Below are 21,178 nucleotides of genomic sequence, written 5' to 3' on the forward strand. Positions count from 1 at the left end.
GAGGATACAGATTTGTGTGTTTTTTCCTACTATATCTCCTGACAATAGCGCCCAGCACATAGTAGGCATTCGATCGAATTTTTAAAATGAAATACAAGGCAGTTACTCAGTTTCCGGGCACATTTCAACTTTTAGAGAACAATAACACTAATTAAGAAAATCGATTACAGCTAGGCTACGATTCAAGAGATAAGTGGCGCTCATCTTTGGGAGTATGCCGTTCAATTCCTCAAACTCAAAACTATTTTATCGATTTCTACAGTTACCGCGGTGCACTGGCTCAAAAAAAGGGTTCATTAATTGACTGGGTGCTTTTTACTCCCAGCTAAGCCGACCAAAGATCACGGTAAGAGGCAAAGGGTCACAGCCGCACTGCCGTAACCCGTGACTGTACACGTTCCGGGCGGCCAGGAGCCAGGGCGCAGACCTCCGAACCGGACCACCCGAGCTGCTAGGGAAAGGCAGTACACTAACCTCGCCGCCGGAAGAGAAGAAGGAAGCGCCAGGGACGCACGCTTCCTCGACAGGACTGCAGGGAAAGGGCCGTACCACTAGCCTCTCACTACTGCAACCAACCCATCTCCTGGAAGCGCGCTCCCTCCACCCCTGCTACTGCGCAGCCGCACTGAACTCTGGTCCCGCTTAGCGGAAGAAACTCGGGCCACGTGACTGTCTGACCACGTGACTCGCGTCGCCGCGACCTCTTCCGCTCCCTAGGCCCTGGGACCTCCCGGTCCTTGCCTGCTTCCGGCTTTCGCTCGCTTCCATATCCGCTCCTCTAGTCGCCCTCCGCTGTCCCCGCCTTCGTCCCCGGAAGATTGGGTCCTCTAGCGAGCCACTGTTTGCCGTTTGATCGGGCACCAAATAAAGTTTCTTTATTCAAAAGCACTTTTTTTTTAAAGCCACACCACCCCCATTCTCAGCTCCTCCTTCGCGGCGGTACTGTTTCTGTTTCTGAAGCGGTTGAACAGCCAAGCTTTGCGGCCGGGATCGCGGAACGTGATGGCTGTCGTCCCGGCGTCTCTCTCAGGACAGGACGTGGGGTTAGTCTACCTTTTCTCCTTCCCACTTTTGCAGAAAGCCGGGCCTCGCCGGGAGCCTGTGGGGACTATGCGGAGGGCTCCCGCTCCCCGGTGGGCTGCGTTCGAGTCCCGCCGCCGGGCGCGGCTTCCCGGGACGCCTTTGCGGGTTTCGCGGACTGGCTCGGAGGCGAGGGGAGGCGGCCCCGGGGAGGAAGCCTGCCAGCGGCGGCTGCTCGTAAGGATCAGGACAGGGGTCAGCTTCGCGGTCTGTTCCTGGCGGTCACTTTTTATTTATTCACTTTAATAAACGCGCTTTGGGGGCGTTAAAATTCTCCGGAAGAGTTGGGGATCTCAGCGCTATTAAGAAACGGGTTTCTTCTTGTTGTTGATCAAATCGTAATCTCACAGTAGGAACTGTCTGTAGTTTTTTGCTTTATAGTCGTCACGTTACTGATTCTTGGGTAAAGTTGTGGGTGACCGTGCAAATAACATCTATTTGCATAAATTGAATGGCCAAATTTATATTTGAAATTTGTCCTTACTTCAAAATATTGCAAAAGACGAGAACACTTTGAAGAAAATAAACCTGGGCAGAAAGTAGGTTGAGGCCAACAAAGTGGCGCCAATGGCCCCAAATTGAAGCAGGCACTGTTTCAGATCATGCAAGTATAGAGAGTGTCTCCTTCAATTTTGCGCCCTAGGGCTTCTGGCCTCACTCCAGTCCTGGCCAGAGACTTTGCTTCAGAGGTTCAGGAAATGTAGTAGTTAGGAAAACAGTAATACTTTCCAATTAAAGTAAAATCTCAAAAAAGGACTTACTGTACCTACTGGCTGGGAAAATTCAAGGGACAGTTGATTTAATGTTCCTGCTCACCCTCTGAGGTATTAGTGATTTCTTTTATTAATGATTTTTAAAAATTAAATTCCGATCAACGCAGTTATTATGCGCATTAAAACGTAATCACTGTTTTGGGTGGTACTGAAAGCACCACAGAGTCAGAAAGTGTTTGCAGTTTTTTTCTTAAAATTCTATAGCTATCATTTGAGGAAACCTTTTGAAGAAATACCCGAGTTACAATCTAGTAATTTAACAATTGTCTCCTGTGATCCGGAGATAAAAACACTAGTCAGCTAAGCTCTGTGCTTTGTATTTAAAACTGCACAGAATTTCTCCACCAAATAAAGCTTTTTTTCTACCTGAATCATGTATTTCCTTGAAATGATATAAAATGATAATCTGTAAATCTTGATTTTCGTATGAATAAAATCAAGAATATCTTTAATTTTTAAATTTCTTCATCTCCAGCTTACTTCATTCTTGAACACTTCTATAAAATCTCTAATTTTTTGACTGGGAAGAGACACTAGCATGCCTTCATTTGCTTAGGGGCAGAATAGGATGGAAGGAGTCCATTGTGCAGATAGAGAAGGCAGAGGAGGGGAAAACTTTTGAAAATAATTAAAATTGACTTAGAATATAGACAGAATCGAGAGAAACAGGCTTATAAGTACCTTTAATTTTTTATGTTGTTCAAGCACATTAGACACTTTAGGTGGTTTTAGATGCATTGCTTCATTCACCTTTCTAAGCAGGTGACTTAGCAGATAGTAGACCTGGGACAAGAGCCTGTTTGATTTCTAAGCTAATCCATTCCCTATCCTATCACGTTGCTAAGCGAGTTTCTGATTTAGGAAAATAAAAGCAATAGAATAGGAAAGATAAGAATGATTAAACAGACTCCATGGGAGAATCTGGGATTAGAGGCACCAAGACGGTTTGGCTTCCATGACATGCCAGAGAATTTTTCAGGTTTTTTTTTTTTTTAAGTATTTATTGATCATTCTTGGGTGTTTCTCGGAGAGGGGGATATATGGCAGGGTCATAGGATAATAGTGGAGAGAAGGTCAGCAGATAAACACATGAACAAAGGTCTCTGGTTTTCCTAGGCAGAGGTCCCTGTGGCCTTCCGCAGTGTTTGTGTCCCTGGGTACTTGAGATTAGGGAGTGGTGATAACTCTTAAGGAGCATGCTGCCTTCAAGCATCTGTTTAACAAAGCACATCTTGCACCGCCCTTAATCCATTTAACCCTGAGTTGACACAGCACGTTTCAGAGAGTGCGGGGCTGGGGGAAAGGCCATAGATGAACAGCATCCCAAGGCAGAAGAATTTCTCCTCCCAGACGGGGCGGCCAGGCAGAGGCGCTCATCACTTCCCAGACGGGGCAGCCGGGCAGAGGCACTCTTTATTTCCCAGACAGGGCGGCCAGGAAGAGGCGCTCCTCACTTCCCAGATGGGGCGGCCGGGCAGAGACGCTCCTCACCTCCCAGACAGGGCCGCCAGGCAGAGGTGCTCCTCACCTCCCAGACGGGGCGGTCGGGCAGAGGCGCTCCTCACTTCCCAGACGGGGCGGCCAGGTAGAGGCGCTCCTCACTTCCCAGATGGGGCGGCCGGGCAGAGGCGCTCCTCACCTCCCAGACAGGGTGGCCGGGCAGAGGCGCTCCTCACTTCCTCCCAGACGGGGTGGCGGCCGGGCAGAGGCGCTCCTCACCTCCCAGACAGGGTGGCCGGGCAGAGGCGCTCCTCACTTCCTCCCAGACGGGGTGGCGGCCGGGCAGAGGCGCTCCTCACCTCCCAGACAGGGTGGCCGGGCAGAGGCGCTCCTCACTTCCTCCCAGACGGGGTGGCGGCCGGGCAGAGGTGCTCCTCACTTCCCAGACGGGGCGGCCGGGCAGAGGCGCTCCTCACTTCCTCCCAGACGGGGTGGCGGCCGGGCAGAGTTGCTCCTCACCTCCCAGACGGGGTGGCGGCCGGGCAGAGGCGCTCCTCACTTCCCGGACAGGGCAGCCGGGCAGAGGCGCTCCTCACCTCCCAGACGGGGCGGCCGGGTAGAGGCGCTCCTCACTTCCCAGATGGGGCGGCCGGGCAGAGGCGCTCCTCACTTCCTCCCAGACGGGGCGGCCAGGCAGAGGCGCTCCTCGCTTCCCAGACAGGGCGGCCAGGTAGAGGCGCTCCTCACTTCTCAGAAGGGGTGGCGGGGCAGAGGCACTCCTCACTTCCTCCCAGACGGGGTGGCGGCCGGGCAGAGGCGCTCCTCACCTCCCAGACGGGGCAGCCAGGCAGAGGCGCTCCTCACCTCCCAGACGGGGTGGCGGCCGGGCAGAGGCGCCCCTCCCTTCCCAGACGGGGCGGCCAGGCAGAGGCGCTCCTCACTTCCTCCCAGACGGGGCGGCCGGGCAGAGGCGCTCCTCACTTCCCAGACGTTGGGCGGCGGGGCAGAGGCGCTCCTCACTTCCCAGACGGGGTGGCTGGGCAGAGGCGCTCCTCACCTCCCAGACGGGGTGGCCGGGCAGAGGCGCTCCTCACCTCCCAGACGGGGCGGCCGGGCAGAGGCGCTCCTCACTTCCTATACGGGATGGCGGCCGGGCAGAGACTCTCCTCACTTACCAGACAGGGCGGCCGGGCAGAGGGGCTCCTCACATCCCAGACGATGGGCGGCCAGGCAGAGACGCTCCTCACTTCCTAGACGAGGTGGAGGCGGGGCAGAGGCTGTAATCTTAGCACTTTGGGAGGCCAAGGCAGGCGGCTGGGAGGTGGAGGTTGTAGCGAGCCGAGACCACGCCACTGCACTCCAGCCTGGGCAACGTTGAGCATTTGAGTGAGCGAGACTCCGTCCGCAATCCCAGCACCCCGGGAGGCCGAGGCGGGCAGATCACTCGAGGCCAGGAGCTGGAGACCAGCCCGGTCAACACGGCGAAACCCCTTCTCCACCAAAAACACAAAAACCAGTCAGGCGTGGCGGCGCGCGCCTGCAGTCCCAGGCACTCGGCAGGCTGAGGCAGGAGAACCACAGGAGCCCGAGGCAGGGAGGTTGCAGCGAGCTGAGATCATGGCAGTACAGTCCAGCCTCGGCAACAGAGGGAGACCAAAGAAAGAAGGAGAGGGAGACCGAAGGGAGGGGGAGGGCTCAGGTTTTCTTATGTCTTAATATAGTAATCATACAATACTTGTCTACCTTTTAATAGTTGTATGAGGAGTTTAATATACATGAAGTGCTCCAGAAACTAAAAGATAGCCAGTCTTCTAGTATTGATGCTGCTAAGTAATATATTGCATGTGACTCTTTTTTCTAGATCATTTGCATATCTTACAATTAAAGACAGAATACCACAGATCTTAACTAAGGTTATTGATACATTGCATCGACATAAAAGTGAATTTTTTGAGAAACATGGGGAGGTAAGAATTGTTTTAACTTTTAATTTTTTGTTAATTTCTCAACAGAAAATAAATAGTTCTTCAAGGTATCAATTTTCCTTTAAATGTAAAAATCCATAGATGGGCCAAGTATTTATTTGTTTTTAAGGTAATACATTGAAATGAAGATAGAACAGCCAATCTTCAATTTAGAAAATAATTGTGTTCCAATAATTAATTCTGTCAGTTATTTAGACCTCAGAATGTATTTTCTAATATATGCAATGTAATTGGTGACTGGGCAACAGACTTGCAATTGACTTAGTCAAGTGACTAAGCAATTGAGTTGCTTAGAAGAGCTTTTTAAATTTCAAGTTTAATTTGAGTTGCAGTATTTATATTACTAATTTGAGATCTTGAGTCCTGGAAGTTCAAGCTGCTATGCAAAGCTCAGTGATATGAATTATAATTGATTGACACATTGTACTGATTCAAGTTGGGACTCATTAGCATTCAGTGCAGAATAGGGCTTTAGAAATCACTTTGTCCATTCAATTAATGGATGAGGAAAAATCCAAATAACTATGTTATGTTACACATGGGTCTTTAAACTTGTAGGTTCAGTAATCTTTCTATTACACAATAGACTGTAAAAGAGCATACATACACCAGTACATTTTTTTTAAGAGTTGGAAACAGATTTAGAGAAATGGTTGGTGATCTTTTCGCCTCGGCCAAATTGAAATGGAGCAAGATAACAAATACGCAGTTTGAGTGTAATGTTCTACTTCTTTCAACTTCTTTTATATTGTCTTGTTTGAAACTAATCCTGGCATAACACAGGGATTACCTGTTGTTCCTTATTGCTAAAATCCAGCTTAATTTAGACACTGACAATTCTATTGATGAATGGTTTTAATGTTTATCACATAAACATAATTTTGGTAGCTAACATATCTTTATCACACAAGTATAATTTAGCCAAATTTGGATAGTTCACTTTAGTATTTGGTCATATACGTAAGCAAATTACCATAATACTTTTGTTTTTCTTGTTGTTGTTTTGTTTTTTGAGACAGGGTCTTGTTTTGTCTACTAGGCTAGAGTGCAGTGGTGCAGTCATAGCTCACTGCAGCCTCAAACTCCTAGATTCCAGCAATTCTCCCAGTTCAGCATCCTAAAGTGCTGGTATTACAGGCATGAGCCACTGTTCCTGGCCCCATAATGCTTTTGTAATTTCAGTTTTTTCGACCAGAGTGATCTAAAATGTAGTAATTAATGAAGTCCTAGTATATTGCTGCTTCGCCTATATGCCCGTAATCACCAGGTGACTGAAGGCAGAGTTTATTGTCTCCCCAGCCCTACCCCATTTCACACTCTACTGGGCACAGAACAAGATGTAAATTGACACAGATAAAGTCTGCTTTTGGTAGCCTTTCTGTCCCTTTTTCATGCCTCTGTTATACCTATGGCCACTGTCCTTGGGCCTCATGTGTTCTCCTAGTTCCCTAAGCCCCCACCTATAGCAGGGCCAGGCTTATCTCCAAAGGAGCCATGCCACACAGTTTTCTGTGTCCCCCACCTCAGTGGTCAAACGTCCGTCCCCATAGACTACCTGGTTTGGCAGATATGTGTCTCTTGGAGACAGGGCCAGGCTTTATTCATCTTTCTCTGGCCCTGAGGTTAGTGTCAGGCACATACAGGGTTCAGTAAATGTTTGAATTCAATTCAAGTAAGTGAACAAACTGGCAGTGACATCACTATTAATCCATTAGCCTTTTTAGGTATATGCTTCTGTAAAAGGGTGCCTGACACCCTGTAAAACCTCAGTTGTTGGAATTTATAGTTAAAGAGTTGAAGTTTAAGACTTTAGGGAAGAGATTTGGAGGAGGGTGAGTTCCTGTCAGAACAGTCAGCCACGACTTCTTTTCTTCTATTTCTGAACCTGAAGAGTCTCTAAAGCTTCAATCTTTTGTTCTAGCAGCAAAATAAATTCTACTTGGAACAAAAGAAAGATTGGAGAGATGTTTATATTGAGAAAATTACAGATCTGAAAGTAGGGACTAAATATCAACATGATAAAAATGATCTTATAAAAATATTCAGGCTTGATGTTTATTCTCTACATTTTATTATATACGTGTCTTATTAGGCTTACATTCTTTTTTTAAATGGGGCAGGAATCTTGCTGATGTAAAACCAGAGGTGCCAAGTCATTTTCACTTCATTCTGATCCCATTACATTTGTCCCCACTCCAATTGGCCTGTTATGTGAGATAATATTGTAGCGCCTTGTTTGTCAGCATATCTCATCTCTCACCTAGCTAGAACTTGGTGGAAAACAAGTTAAAAAAAATTTGAGCTACCAAAAGAAACCTCAGAAAGGCCACAGTTTCTTTTCTAGTGGTGTCAATGGTGAAAGAAGAGTATGTATGGAAGCATGAAAGACATGGAAAATCTGGCAGGGGTTCCTTTCCCTCTGTAGTAATGGTCATCCCACCGAAGATACAGAAAGGCCAGAACTTAGGTAGATAAGGCATGATTATGTTCATATGAGATCTGTGTGTGTTTTTTGATTTTCAGTTTAAAAGTTCTAAATGTAATGTTTAAAGAAATAAAATGTAATTTTGAACATTTTTCTTTTCTTCTTAAGTCTGTAAAAATATGTTACCCTAGAGGAATTGCACAGACACAGACACACACACACACACAATTTATTTTTCTTGTATTTTTGCAGGAAGGCGTGGAAGCTGAAAAGAAAGCTATCTCTCTCCTTTCTAAATTACGGAATGAATTGCAAACAGATAAACCATTTATCCCCTTGGTCGAGAAATTTGTTGATACGGATATATGGAATCAGTACCTAGAATATCAACAGAGTCTTTTAAATGAAAGTGATGGAAAATCAAGATGGTTCTACTCACCGTGGTTGTTGGTAGAATGTTACATGTATCGAAGAATTCATGAAGCAATTATCCAGAGGTACGTGTGTAATCATCAACTAGCAAATGTTTAGATAATTTATACTTCTTCTGAAATTGTAAAAATATAAGTTTAAAAATAAGCACCAGTGGAAGCTTGAATTTGGTTGAGTTTAGCAAATCTTAATAGCATTGTTGGACATTTCTACAAATGTTACTGATGGACATTTCTATAGCTGTTACCAATTTAGCAGATTCTTGGCAATTATAATCTACTTGCCTAGAATAGACATAAGAGTAAATATCTAAAGTACGAATTGGCCAGGCCCTGAGGTTCATGCTTGTAATCCCAGCACTTTGGGAGGCTGAGGTGGGCAGATTGCTTGAGGTCAGGAGTTTGAGACCAGCTTGGCCAGCATAACGAAACTCATCTCTACTAAAAATAAAAAAATTAGCGAGGCATGGTGGCATGGGCCTGTAATCCCAGCTACCTGGGAGGCTGAGGAATGGGAATTGCTTGAACCTGGGAGGCAGAGGTTGCAGTGTGCCAAAATTGCGCCACTGCACTGCAGCCTGAGCAACGGAGTGAAACTCTGTCTCAATAAAATTGATAAATAAAGCGTGAATTAATTAAAGATTCTAATAAAGACTTCTAGAATAAAAGAAGTTTTGTTTATTGAGTAAAAAATGTTAATTTGAAACAGTTACATACAGGATGGGACAACGTAAGCATATGTTTTGTTTATTAAAATAGATAATAAACATGTTACAACTTATTTGGTTTAAGGAGTCATGAGAACAGTGAATCATACTATTGTATTACAGTCTTAATCTTTAATCATTTTTTAAAAAAGGCTAGTTTAGAAAAAGATTTTAGAAGTACACATGTTTCAAAGTAACTTTTTATAGGCTTGTTTATATTATTTAATTTTTACTAGGAAAACATCTGATAGAGAACTAGTTTTTAGACCAGGCGTGGTGGCTCATGCCTGGAATCCCAACACTTTGGGAGGCTAAGGCAGGTGGATCACTCGAGGTCAGGAATTTGAGACCAGCCTGGTGAATGTGGCGAAACCCCGTCTCTACAAAAAATATAAAATTACCCAGGTGTGGTGGCACATGCCTGTAGTCCCAGCTACTTGGGAGGCTGAGGCAGGAGAATCACTTGAACCTGGGAGGCGGAGGTTGCAGTAGCCGAGATTACACCACCGCACTCTAGCCTGGGCGACAGAGCGAGACTGTTTAAAAAAACCAAAAAACAAAAAACTGTTATTTATAGTGCCAAAGAAAAGTTAATGGGGATTATTGGATTATCCTTAATAAGCACAGGTTCCAAAAATACAGGTTTGTTAAGAGGAATCCTTTGGTATCTGTTCCTAAACATAGCATAGGACAATGTAAAGTGATCTATCAAGTCAGCACTAATTGTAAAATAAAATTATTTTGGGAAACATATGAAACTTTAAAATCTGTTCATTAGCTTTTTTGTCTTAATCTTACACACACACATATATATATATTTTTGTTGTTGTTGTTCTTGTTGTTTGTTTGTTTAAGATGGAGTCTCGCTCTGTCGCCCAGGCTGGAGTACAGTGGCGCAATCTTGGCTTACTACAACCTCTGCCTTCCGGGTTCAAGCAGTTCTCCTGCCTCAGCCTCCTGAGTAGCTGGGATTACAGGCACCCCCCACCATGCCTGGCTAACTTTTTTTTGTTTTTGTATTTTTAGTAGAGATGGGGTTTCATTATGTTGGCCAGGCTGGCCTTGAACTCCTGACCTCGAACTCCTGACCTCAGGTGATCTGCCCGCCTTGTCCTCCCAAAGTGCTGGGATTACAGGCATGAGCCACCACGCCCAGCCTATATATTTTTTTTCATATCACAATTTGTTGTTTTTTCTGATAGGTTTTAGAACTTCTGATCTAAAAGCAAAATACACTATTAAAACTCTGGTGCAGGCCGGATGCGGTGGCTCACACCTGTAATCCCAGCACTTTGGGAGGCCGAGGCGGGTGGATCAGGAGGTCAAGAGCCCAAGACCATCCTGGCCAACATGCTGAAACCCCGTCTCTACTAAAAATACAAAAATTAGCTGGGCGTGGTGGTGCGCGCCTGTAGTCCCAGCTACTTAGGAGGCTGAGGCAGGAGAATCACTTGAACCCAGGAGGCAGAGGTTGCAGTGAGCCAAGATCACACCACTGCACTCCAGCCTGGGCAAAAAGAGCAAGACTGTCTCAAAAAACAAAAAACTCTGGTGCACTGCTTGGCACGGAGAAGGCAACCCAGCAGAAGATGTAAGGAGCTGTCAGTAACTAGCAATGTTCTAGTGACTGCGCAACCCAGTGAAATGTAGGCGTTGTTACGGTGTCCATTTTACAGTTGAGGTGACTGAGGTTCAGAGAGATTTCTAACATGCCCAAGGTGACGTGGCTAGTAGGTGGTGGAACCAGGATTTCAGCCTGGTCTCTGTGAATCAGATTAGTGTCCTTATTCAACCATTCTTCCCAAATAGTAGATTTAGATGCCTGTCAAGGACTGAGAGTAGTCTGAAATTCAGGGTGATGGTTTCATAGTTTTGAAAAATATCTGTGGTATGAGCCAAAGCTGCCAAAGTGTTGAAAGACTGGGTGGCATCTTGTGCGGGGTTGGTGGAGTTTGTGTGTTTAAGGCAAGAGGAATGCTGTTTCTGAGTTTGATTTTAGAGGTTGATGAGGTTCAGAGACTAAAAATACCTAGAGCAGATTTTCACAAACCTGGCTGCACATTTATGACCCAGTTGGGGAAAAGGAAGATGGCTTCAAAAATGCATATTTTTAGGCCAGGCACAGTGGCTCACACCTGTGATCTCAGCACTTTGGGAGGCCAAGGCAGGTGGATCTCCTGAGGTCAGGAGTTTGAGACCAGCCTGGCCAACATGGTGAAACCCTGTCTCTGCTAAAAATACAAAAATTAGTCGGGCATGGTGATGGGCACCTGTAATCCTAGCTACTCGGGAGGCTGAGGCAGGAGAATCACTTGAACCCAGGAGGTGGAGGTTGCAGTGAGCTGAGATCGTGCCATTGTACTCCAGCCTGGGCGACGAGCGAAACTCCGTCTCAAAAAAACCCCACATAGTTTTAGATTATTATGTTGGAATAAATACAAATTGCTTAATTTATCTGGGGTGGGGCCTGGGTATCAGTTTTTCTTTCGGAAGCTCAGGGAGTGATGATATCCACTGGTTCAGCGAACAGATTGTTAAATGGGATAGAGGGAACATGAAACTTTAAGTTCAAGAAACTAGAATGTTGCACAGTCACGGATGTAGAATTCTTCCCAAAGCGGTTTCTGTGGCAGATAAAGAGCCATCTTACAATGGAGCTAGCACTGAAGTAATTCTTAAATGTCAATTTTTAGGTTCTTCTATGGGGGATCCCTATCCTAGGTCAATGGCAACTCCAAACTGACCAGCTTTTATAAAAGACATGTTTATATTGATTTTACTATTTTACACTGAAACATGCTTCGATAGTCTGCCAGTCTAAATTAAGATTCAAAGTTTTAGCCATATGTGAAATTTAAACATATTAGGTAAATACACTTCAGATATTGAAAGATGAAAGTACAGAGAAAATATTAGATTTTTAAAAAACTTTTTAATAAAGTGTAATATACATATAGAAAAATGCGCATGCCTTATGTGTTCGAGAACATGCTTGTGTACCCAGTGCCCAGATCAAGAGACAGAACCTTACAGACGCCAGAAGTCCACTTTGAGTCCCCTTCCAGTCACTGCCATCATTACCCCTCAAGGATAACCATCGTTGTGACCTGTGTTAGTTTTGCCTGTTTTTTGACTTTACTGAAATGAAATGATACAGTGTATAGTTTTGTGTCTGGCTTCTTTCACTCATTTTTATGTTTGTGAGACTCATCCATATGTTACAATATAATTATAGATCATTCATTCTCATTGTTTTATAATATTGCGTTATATGAGCATATTACAATCTGTTTACTTCGTTGTGATGGATATTTGAGTACTTTTCAGTTTGGAGTTGTTAGGAACGAATGCTGCTATAAACATTCTGACACTTTTTTGCTGAACATATGTATGAATACATCTGTTGGGTATATCCCTAGAAGTGAATCACTGGGTCATAGTGTGTGTACATACACAGCTTTAGTAGATTCTAAAATAGAAAACATTCTAAAATGAGAATTTATATATAGTTATGTGAGTTTACTCTCTTAAATACAAGAAATAAGGCTCATTCTTAATATGAGATGTGACTTTAATGAATGGTTTGTTAATAAAACATTAGAACATGTTTTATTAGAACTTTTTGTAAAGGGCCAGGTAGTAAATCTTTTAGGCATAGGGGCCATGTGGTCTCTGTTGCAGCTGCTGAACCTGCCATTGTAGTGTGAAAGCAGCCTTAAATAATATGTAAGAATGAGCATGGCTGTGTTCTAAAGAAACTTTATTCAGTGGACACTGAAATTTGAATTTCATGTGTTACAAAATACTACTTTTCTTTCACTTTGTTTTCAGCCATTCAAAAATATAAAAACCACTCTTAGCATGTGAGTCAGACAAAACAGGTGGTGGGCCGGATTGAGTCTGTGCATCCGAATGATTTTTATCCTTTTAAGTCACTTTGAGAGACTGATTGATTTCAGTGGTGCTGCCATTGCTAAAACCATCTTTGAATTATTTGGAACTTCTTTCAGAGCCAGTTTACATGCCTCAAAATGAAAATTAGTCTTCCTGTATTTTCAGTTACTCATTTTTGATTAAAAAAAAAGTTTTTATCCAATTTGATCACACACCTCATTCTACTGAAATCACTCCGAGTGACTTTTGGCTGTTTCCAAAAATAAATTGACTCCAAAGGATGAAGATATGTGATCACCGACAGGAGGTTTAATGATGTGCCGTAGGTTCTGAAGAAAATTCCAAAAGAGGAATTCGAAAAGTGCTCTGAGCAGTGGCAGCGCCCTTGGAATAAGGGTGTAGCTTCCTGAGGTGACTGACTGGCTGGAAGGAGGCAGCCATCATTCGGATGTTTAAATACTGGTATGTTATTTAAAAAAACAAAACAAATCAAGCCGATTACATCAGTGTTAGATTGTTTTTACCCTAACATGAATGACCCATGGAAAAAGTAGCTAATTTGGAAGACCCAATAATCTGAATGTCTTTTATATTCAATTCAGTAAAGATTATTATATTAGTATTTATATCTTCTTAGTTATGATTTTCTTAGGCCAATATAATATGATTTAACCTCTAATTGGAAAACATGAAGGTGTAGCCATGCCACATACATCACCTTTGGTTAAAGTTGCCCAAAAATACCTAAATATTAGTGATAAAAAATTATCATTCTTCTAAAACTTACAATAGTATTGTCTGATTTATCTTAAGTACTCCTTGTGTTTCCATCATACTCTGTGTTTCATTCTGTTAATGATTGCTGCATTGTATTCAAATATTCTGTTTATATTCTATACATTTGTTACTAGAACTCTGCCACATCGGGTGCTTAAAAACTGTTTGTTGAACTAAAGCAGTTGTCTTGAAATTGATCTTTCTCCTTCTTGTGCCCTGGAATCCCTGCTAGGTAGATAATTATGAGCATAGTCACTATCACTATTTAATATTTCCAGAAAAATACTTGATTTGGGAACTTTTGACAATTAAAATGAGTTTGAGAGATTTTTGTGTAATTTGATTATTTAGTGTTAAGTTTTTCTAGTTAGTCAATTAGATAAATGTTATATCTAGTTTCTGTTAGCACTAATTATTGAGACTGTATGGTGCTATTTTCTTTCAAGAACTGCAGTTATCCAAATGTACAGACTTAAATGTTTCACTTTGTTTTTCTCCTGCTTTAGTCCACCAATCGATTACTTTGATGTATTTAAAGAATCAAAAGAGCAAAATTTCTATGAGTCACAGGAATCTATCATTGCTTTATGTACTCACCTGCAACAATTGATAAGAACTATTGAAGATCTAGATGAAAATCAGCTGAAAGATGAGTTTTTTGAACTTCTGCAGGTAAATGTGATCATTAATCTTCTGAGTATGTTTTATTTAAACAGCAAATAAACTGCTATACAGTTAACAAAGCATGTAAATATTTTTCTTTGCTATAATTGATGATTTTTTATCTAATGGTGTTAAGAGATGAAAATCCATTTAATTTCTAGAAATGGGTTTGAAATCTTTTTCTGCTCTCACTGGCTATGATTTTAGTAGCAAAGAAGTTATCTGACTTCCTAGATTCTGTCATACTTGAGAGAATACTTCATAGTAATTTGCTTAGCTTTTGTCATGCTTGAAAGAATACTTAATAGTAATTTCGTCTCCCAGCTGACTTGGGTGTATGTTGGCTCTGTGGCTAATTTGTGTTTGGACCTGAGGCCTGTCACTTAATTTCTCTGGGCCTCAGTTTCCTCCTCTGTTCAATGAGGATAATGTATACTGTGTAATTTGATGTGAGAATTCAACTAGATTCTTGCATGTGAAGTGCTGAGCACAGAGCCTGGGATACAGCCTGCTGTTAGCATCAGTAGGTGATAATACTCGGGTATTCAGTTGGCCCATTAATACAGTTTCATTACATTTCTTTGTTTATCTTGTATTCAGTTTAGTTTTTAATTCATGCAAACATCCTGAAATTTACAACACATTATTAGAATCAGAACTATTAGGAAACGTGTGGTACATAGCAGTAACCCCAGTCCTCACATTTTCCAGAAAACGTGAGGAAGACTTTCAAAAACAAATGTTAGAAAGTGCTATGAAGAGAAATAAAGCAGGAAAAGGGCATTGGGAATGTTGGGGAAGGGATCAGGGCTGCCAGGGAAGGGTCCGTGGAGGCTGAGGCCACACACCTGAAGGCAGGGAAGGAGTTAAGTCAGGTGCATGTGTGCGGAGTACATGGAGAGGTGAGAAAAACTGCAAGGAAACCCTGTAGTTAACGAGAGGTAGCGGGGTGGAAGGGACACAGAACGGCTTGTATTAAATAAATTTTTACTAAAAGTGAAACAGAAGCCATCAGAGGGTTTTGAACAGGGAGGTAATGCTATTTGACTATTTCAAGGAATGTTTCTGAGAATAGACTTCAGGAGCCGAAGGTGGAAATGGGGAGAGCTGGTCTGAAAATAACTTGGGGAGGGAGGTTGGGGCCAAGTTGGTAGTATAAGAGTTAGTGACATCACCAGAGCCTGGGTGTTCTTTGAACATAGAAGCTACAGAACTTGCTGACAGATTATACGTGGCGACAAAGCCCTGGTGAGACTTCGAGGGCAAGCAAAATCACAAATAAAGGCGTATTTTGAGTTCAAAACAAAAATTGTCAGGACATTGTTTTGTTTTGTTTTTTGAAACAGAGTCTCGCTCTGTCGCCCAGGTTGGAGTGCAGTGGCGTGATCTCAGCTCACTGCAACCTCCGTCTCCCGGATTTAAGCGATTCTCCTGCCTCAGCCTCCTGAGTAGCTGGGATTACAGGCGTATGCCACCACACCTGGCTAATTTTTGTATTTTTAGTAGAGACCAGGTTTCGCCATGTTGGCCAGGCTAGTCTTGAACTCCTGACCTCAGCTGATCCGCCTGCCTTGGCCTCCCAAAGTGCTGGGATTATAGGCATGAGCCACCTTGCCTGGCCCAGGACGTTGTTAACTAATAAACCTTGTTTTTTGTTTTTTCCTCTTAACTCTGCCTTATGTTTAGCCTTGAAATTAAAAAAAAAAAAAAAAAAAGAGTGGCATGCTAGTTCTTGACTCCTAGCTAGCCCATTCTTTCAGGGAATCATCTTTGAGTGTGTTCTTTGTCCCATAAGTATAATAAACTGTGAAGAAGAATGAGCATGCATCTATTTTCTGTCATCTGATTTGGCTAACAACTTCTTCACACTGTCACTGTGCTCCCAAGTGAAGGGGGCCAGAGTTGCCTCCACTTGGTGTCTGCAGTGAGCAACAGGTTAACGTCTCAAGCGAAGCTTGAAAACATTCTAGTTTTCAGAGAATGTTGATCTCTTTCAAAAGTCATAGCACTGTCCCACTGTCCACACACACATTTCTGGGGCTACTATGTCAAGTGCCATTCTAGGTGCTGGGCATGTAGTGGTAAAACAAAAACAGGCTGATCTTCCCTATCAAAACTTGTAATCTTGAGGGAATATAGACAATCAAGTAAGCGCACAAAGAGCTATGTCATTACAAACTGGAAGACGGTGTGAAGGGAAAGTGCAGGAGGCTAGCACAGAACCTGCTCTCAGTCGCTGAAGGCCATTGTGGACGCCATTGTATGGATTTCTTCAGGAAACTCTAGAAAAAAGTGACCTTGGACCTTATTTTTTAAAAAAATTTATTCATTTATCTCTTTTTAAAATAATACTGTTCGGCCTGGCATGGTGGCTCACACCTGTAATCCCAGCACTTTGGGAGGCCGACGTAGGCAGATCACCTGAGGCCAGGAGTTTGAGACCAGCCTGGCTAACATGGTGAAACCCCGTCTCTACTAAAAATACAAAAAATTAGCTGGGCGTGGTGGTGGGCGCCTGTAATCCCAGCTACTTGGGAGGCTGAGGCAGGAGAACAGCTTGAATCCGGGAGGCGGAGGTTGCAGTGAGCCGAGATCATGCCACTGCACTCCAGCCTGAGTGACAGAGCGAGACTCCATCTCAAAAAATAAATAAAAATAAAAATAAATAATACTATTCGCCTGTAATCCCAGCACTTTGGGAGGGTAAGGCGATCACATCACTTGAGGTCAGGAGTTTGAGATCAGCCTGTCCACCATGGCAAAACACCATATCTACTAAAAATATAAAAATTAGCTGAGTGTGGTGGTATACGCTTGTAATCCCAGCTACTTGGGAGGCTGAGGCAGGAGAACTGCTTGAACCTGGATGGCAGAGGTTGCAGCAAGCCAAGATCGCACTACCGCACTCCAGCCTGGGTGACAGAGGGAGACTCTATCTCAAAAAAAAACGAAAACCCTATTGGTTGGAACATGCATTCTCCTTATTTTAAATCACAAATGAGGGCCTGACAAGGTGGCTCATGCTTATAATCTCAGCATTTTGGGAGGCCACGGCAGGAGGATTGCTTGAGGTCAGGAGATGGAAATTAGCCTGGTCAACATAGTGAGACCCCATCTTTATTAAAAAAAAAATCACAAATGAGAGTAGAGTCTGTTTTGGCTGGTGTTTATTGAGTACTTCTATATGCCAGGTATTGGGTACATTATTTACATACATTATATCAATTCTCACAATAATTCTGTGAGGTAAGTAGTGGTATCTCATTTTTCAGTTGCAGGACTCGAGCCTTAGAGAGCTTAAGTAATTTGTTGATGATCATAAACTGAAGATGCTGAGTTTGAACCGAGGTCGAGCTGGAAGTCCTAAACATGTAATTTTATGGCTTAAAAAAAAATAGGCCTACATACTGTTTTCTACAAAATGTAATTGAGTATTGATTCAATTTAAAGCTTAATAAGATAATTGATTACAGTGGGTCTTTAGTTAACATGACCTTGTTTAAAAATTAGCGTCTTTAGATATCACCTTGTTCAATTTTTTAAATTTTACAAATGAGAGAACCAAATCCCAGAGAGGTGTCATGTCCTAAGGTTATGCAATTAGTCAAAGAAACTGGACAGTTCTGCAGGGGCAAGGAGGAAAAAATAAACTTTTATTTTTTCTCTTGACTCTGGATTATATGGGCAACTTTGAGCCTCTCTTCACGCATCCGATGATGTTCTAATATCTGCAAGCTGCAAAAGCTTTTATTCTGAATAAACAATGTGAGTGCTAAAATAATTGAAACCAGTTTTTTTAGTCCATTACATGCTGATGAATTAAAAATTTCAGTTTTATCTTGTTAATACAGCATCATGTGAAATAATGTTTGTGCGTTGTTAGAGAAAGTATAGATTCGATGGGCATGTAAAGAGTTTTGTAGATATTTAATAGTTTTTTAGCAATGTCTCCCCACCCCGCTACATAATGGAGTTTTGTTGGCTATTCAGAAGAAGGGTGAATATTTTGTACTTTTTCTTTTTCAGATTTCACTGTGGGGAAATAAGTGTGATCTGTCTCTCTCAGGTGGAGAAAGTAGTTCTCAGAATACCGATGTACTAAATTCATTGGAAGACCTAAAACCTTTTATTTTATTGAATGATATGGAACATCTTTGGTCATTGCTTAGCAATTGCAAGAAAACAAGAGAAAAAGCTTCTGTTACTAGAGTGTATATTGTTCTCGATAATTCTGGATTTGAGCTTGTTACAGATTTAGTATTAGCCAACTTCTTGTTGTCCTCTGAACTGGCTACTGAAGTTCATTTTTATGGAAAAACAATTCCATGGTTTGTTTCTGATACTACTATACATGATTTTAATTGGTTAATTGAACAAGTAAAAAGTAGTAATCATAAGTGGATGTCCAAGTGTGGGGCCGACTGGGAAGAGTATATTAAAATGGGTAAATGGGTTTACCACAATCATATATTTTGGACTCTGCCTCATGAGTACTGTGCAATGCCTCAGGTTGCACCCGACTTATATGCTGAACTACAGAAGGCACATTTAATTTTATTCAAGGGTGATTTGAATTACAGGAAGTTGACAGGTGACAGAAAATGGGAGTTTTCTGTTCCATTTCATCAGGCTCTGAATGGCTTCCATCCTGCACCCCTCTGTACCATAAGAACAATAAAAGCTGAAATTCAGGTTGGTCTGCAGCCTGGGCAAGGGGAACAGCTCCTGGCCTCTGAGCCCAGCTGGTGGACCACTGGAAAATATGGAATATTTCAGTACGATGGTCCCCTTTGACTTGATTTAGGAGCTCTCAGTTGCATAGAAAGATCTAATGAGCACCTTTTCATCCCCAGAAAAAGCGTGTGAATTGAGTCGCCTGGTGGCTCTGTATGCGCTCTGGGAAGCTTAGCTTCTTGGTGCCCATCTACGTGCACTGGATGATTTTTCTTTTGAACATTTTGCCCCACTATACTGTTTTGGGGATAGCTGGGTTAAACAAGTTAGAGATATTTACATTTATATTGGAATTTTAGCAACTTTTTTTCAGGTTAAATACATAATTTCAAGTGCTTTTAATGAACTTATTTTTAATTGGCTAGGAAGCAAAAAATAAGTGAGTTCTGCTTTTAGTTAGTTAACCCTGTTCTTTTCTTAAATCGTACACTGCATGGTATTTAATATTCCAGGAAGCATGGGATTTTATTTTGCTTGATTTTGGGCTCTTGAAATAATAGCTCTATGAAAATGCACATCTTAATGACTCTTTGTAAAGAGAGGCATTTCTTAAAACTGTGATGTTTGCTTACATAAAAGTTACCTCATAAGTTAATTCTAACTTTTATTCTCCTTGAATTTTATTTCATTTCAATAGCTTGTTTCATTTGCACGCCTTTGTATTTTGATTGTTAGGAAACTCAAAATTGAACACAGTGAAACAAATGGTATTTGAAGAAATGTAATATCTTTTATATTCTATTTATGATATCCATAGTCAAATGAGATTATTTTACCACATAAATGTTTTAAATAAACAGATTTTTAGTTTGCAGTTTTAGGAAAATGCTTTAGATAGAAAAGGTTCTTACACATTGAATTTGGAGTACTACCAACAATGAATGAATTTATTTTTTATATTCTTACACATTTTATTGGTCATTGTCACAGATACTAAATACTAAAAATTTCAGGTCAGTTTGTTTTGAAACTGAAATTGGAAATAAATCTGGAAATGTTTTGTTGCACTAAAATAATAAAATGAATTGTACTGAAAATCTCATTGGTTTTATTTTCCAGTGGGGAAAAGTCAAGAAAGGAAGAATAAAAATGAGATTTATATAAAAAGAAACATAATATGTATTCTAGATGTTGCCAAAAGCAGTTATTAAATATCATTTATAAAGGTTATTAGTCTATGCTCTTGCTAAGTATTAAAAAAGATTTTTGCAAAATGTTTATATAAATGGCTGTACATTTTGAATCTACTGTGTTTCTTTATCCACATGTGTGCCTGTTTTAAAGAGTGTTTGTAAAATGCTTCCATATTAGAATTATTTGTAGGCATTTGACATCATTTAGAAACACAGTTGTATATTTAGGTTGACTTCATGAAGCCACCGTGTGGGCTCCAGCACTGGAAGTAGTTCAGCACCCCCACTCCCCCATGAAAAAGAGCAAGGAAGCAAACTAGTGCGAGAAGGGTGGCACTGAGGAAGAGGAAGTCAGGTCAAGGTGGAATTTTTTTTTAATGCTTAGCAGGAGGAAGGGCCTACCTATGTTTTCACCAGTTGATTTTTAAGTTTTAATGTTAATTTAGTGTTGTTTTGTTTTTAAGACAGGGTCTCGCCCTGTTTCCCTGGCTGGAGTGCAGTGGCATGATCACAGCTCACTGCAGTCTTGACCTCCCAGACTTAGGCGATCCTCTCACCCCAGCCTCTTCAGTAGCTGGAAATATGGGTGTGTGCCACCATGCCCAGCTAATTTTTTTTATTTTGTAGCGATGAGGTCTCACTGTGTTGCCCAGAGCTGGTCTCAAACTATTGGCTTCAGCCTCCCAAAGTGCTAAGATTATATGCAACGCCGCCGTGCCCAGCCTCACCAATTGATTTTTTTTTTTTTTTTGGAGACGGAGTCTCACTCTGTTGCCAGGCTGGAGTCCAGTGGCACAATCTCAGCTCACTGCAATCTCCGCCTCCCAGGTTCAAGTGGTTCTCCTGCCTCAGCCTCCCGAGTAGCTGGGATTACAGGTGCAGGCCACCACCCCAGCTAATTTTTGTAGTTTTGGTAGAGATGGGGTTTCACCATGTTGGCCAGGATGGTCTCGATCTCCTGACCTCGTGATCTGCCCGCCTTGACCTCCCAAAGTGCTGGGATTACAGGCGTGAGCCACCGCACCTGGCTCAGTTGATTTTTTAAAACAGCTTTACTGAAATATAAATACAATTCATCCATTTAAAGGGTACAGTATTTTAGTATATTCGCAGGGTTGTTTTTGTCACAGCTAAAA

General features: G+C 42.2%; 2 protein-coding genes across 7 annotated transcripts in view; one reads left to right on the plus strand and one right to left on the minus strand.

The window, feature by feature from the left end:
* The window catches only part of RMND1 (required for meiotic nuclear division 1 homolog), a 49,156-nt gene extending 48,388 nt beyond the window's left edge, over positions 1-768 (minus strand). For 3 of the 6 annotated variants that reach the window (XM_063667117.1, XM_054490740.2, XM_063667118.1), the window contains exon 1: positions 475-620. The gene's annotated coding sequence lies outside the window, so the exon portion shown is untranslated. Of the gene's footprint in view, positions 1-474 lie in introns of all 6 variants that reach the window. The other 3 variants (XM_054490737.2, XM_054490738.2, XM_054490741.2) reach the window with 3 other exon arrangements.
* On the plus strand, positions 707-19,946 carry ARMT1 (acidic residue methyltransferase 1). The gene is made up of 5 exons (XM_054490742.2): positions 707-1,043; positions 5,155-5,260; positions 7,956-8,200; positions 14,019-14,184; positions 18,202-19,946. The coding sequence occupies exons 1-5, from the start codon at positions 1,003-1,005 to the stop codon at positions 18,967-18,969; spliced, it is 1,326 nt and encodes a 441-aa protein (XP_054346717.2). The 5' UTR covers positions 707-1,002; the 3' UTR covers positions 18,970-19,946.
* The last annotated feature ends 1,232 nt before the right edge of the window (positions 19,947-21,178 follow it).

The sequence above is a fragment of the Pongo pygmaeus genome, chromosome 5 (genome assembly GCF_028885625.2).
Source record: "Pongo pygmaeus isolate AG05252 chromosome 5, NHGRI_mPonPyg2-v2.0_pri, whole genome shotgun sequence".
In the NCBI taxonomy this organism is placed as follows: domain Eukaryota; kingdom Metazoa; phylum Chordata; class Mammalia; order Primates; family Hominidae; genus Pongo; species Pongo pygmaeus.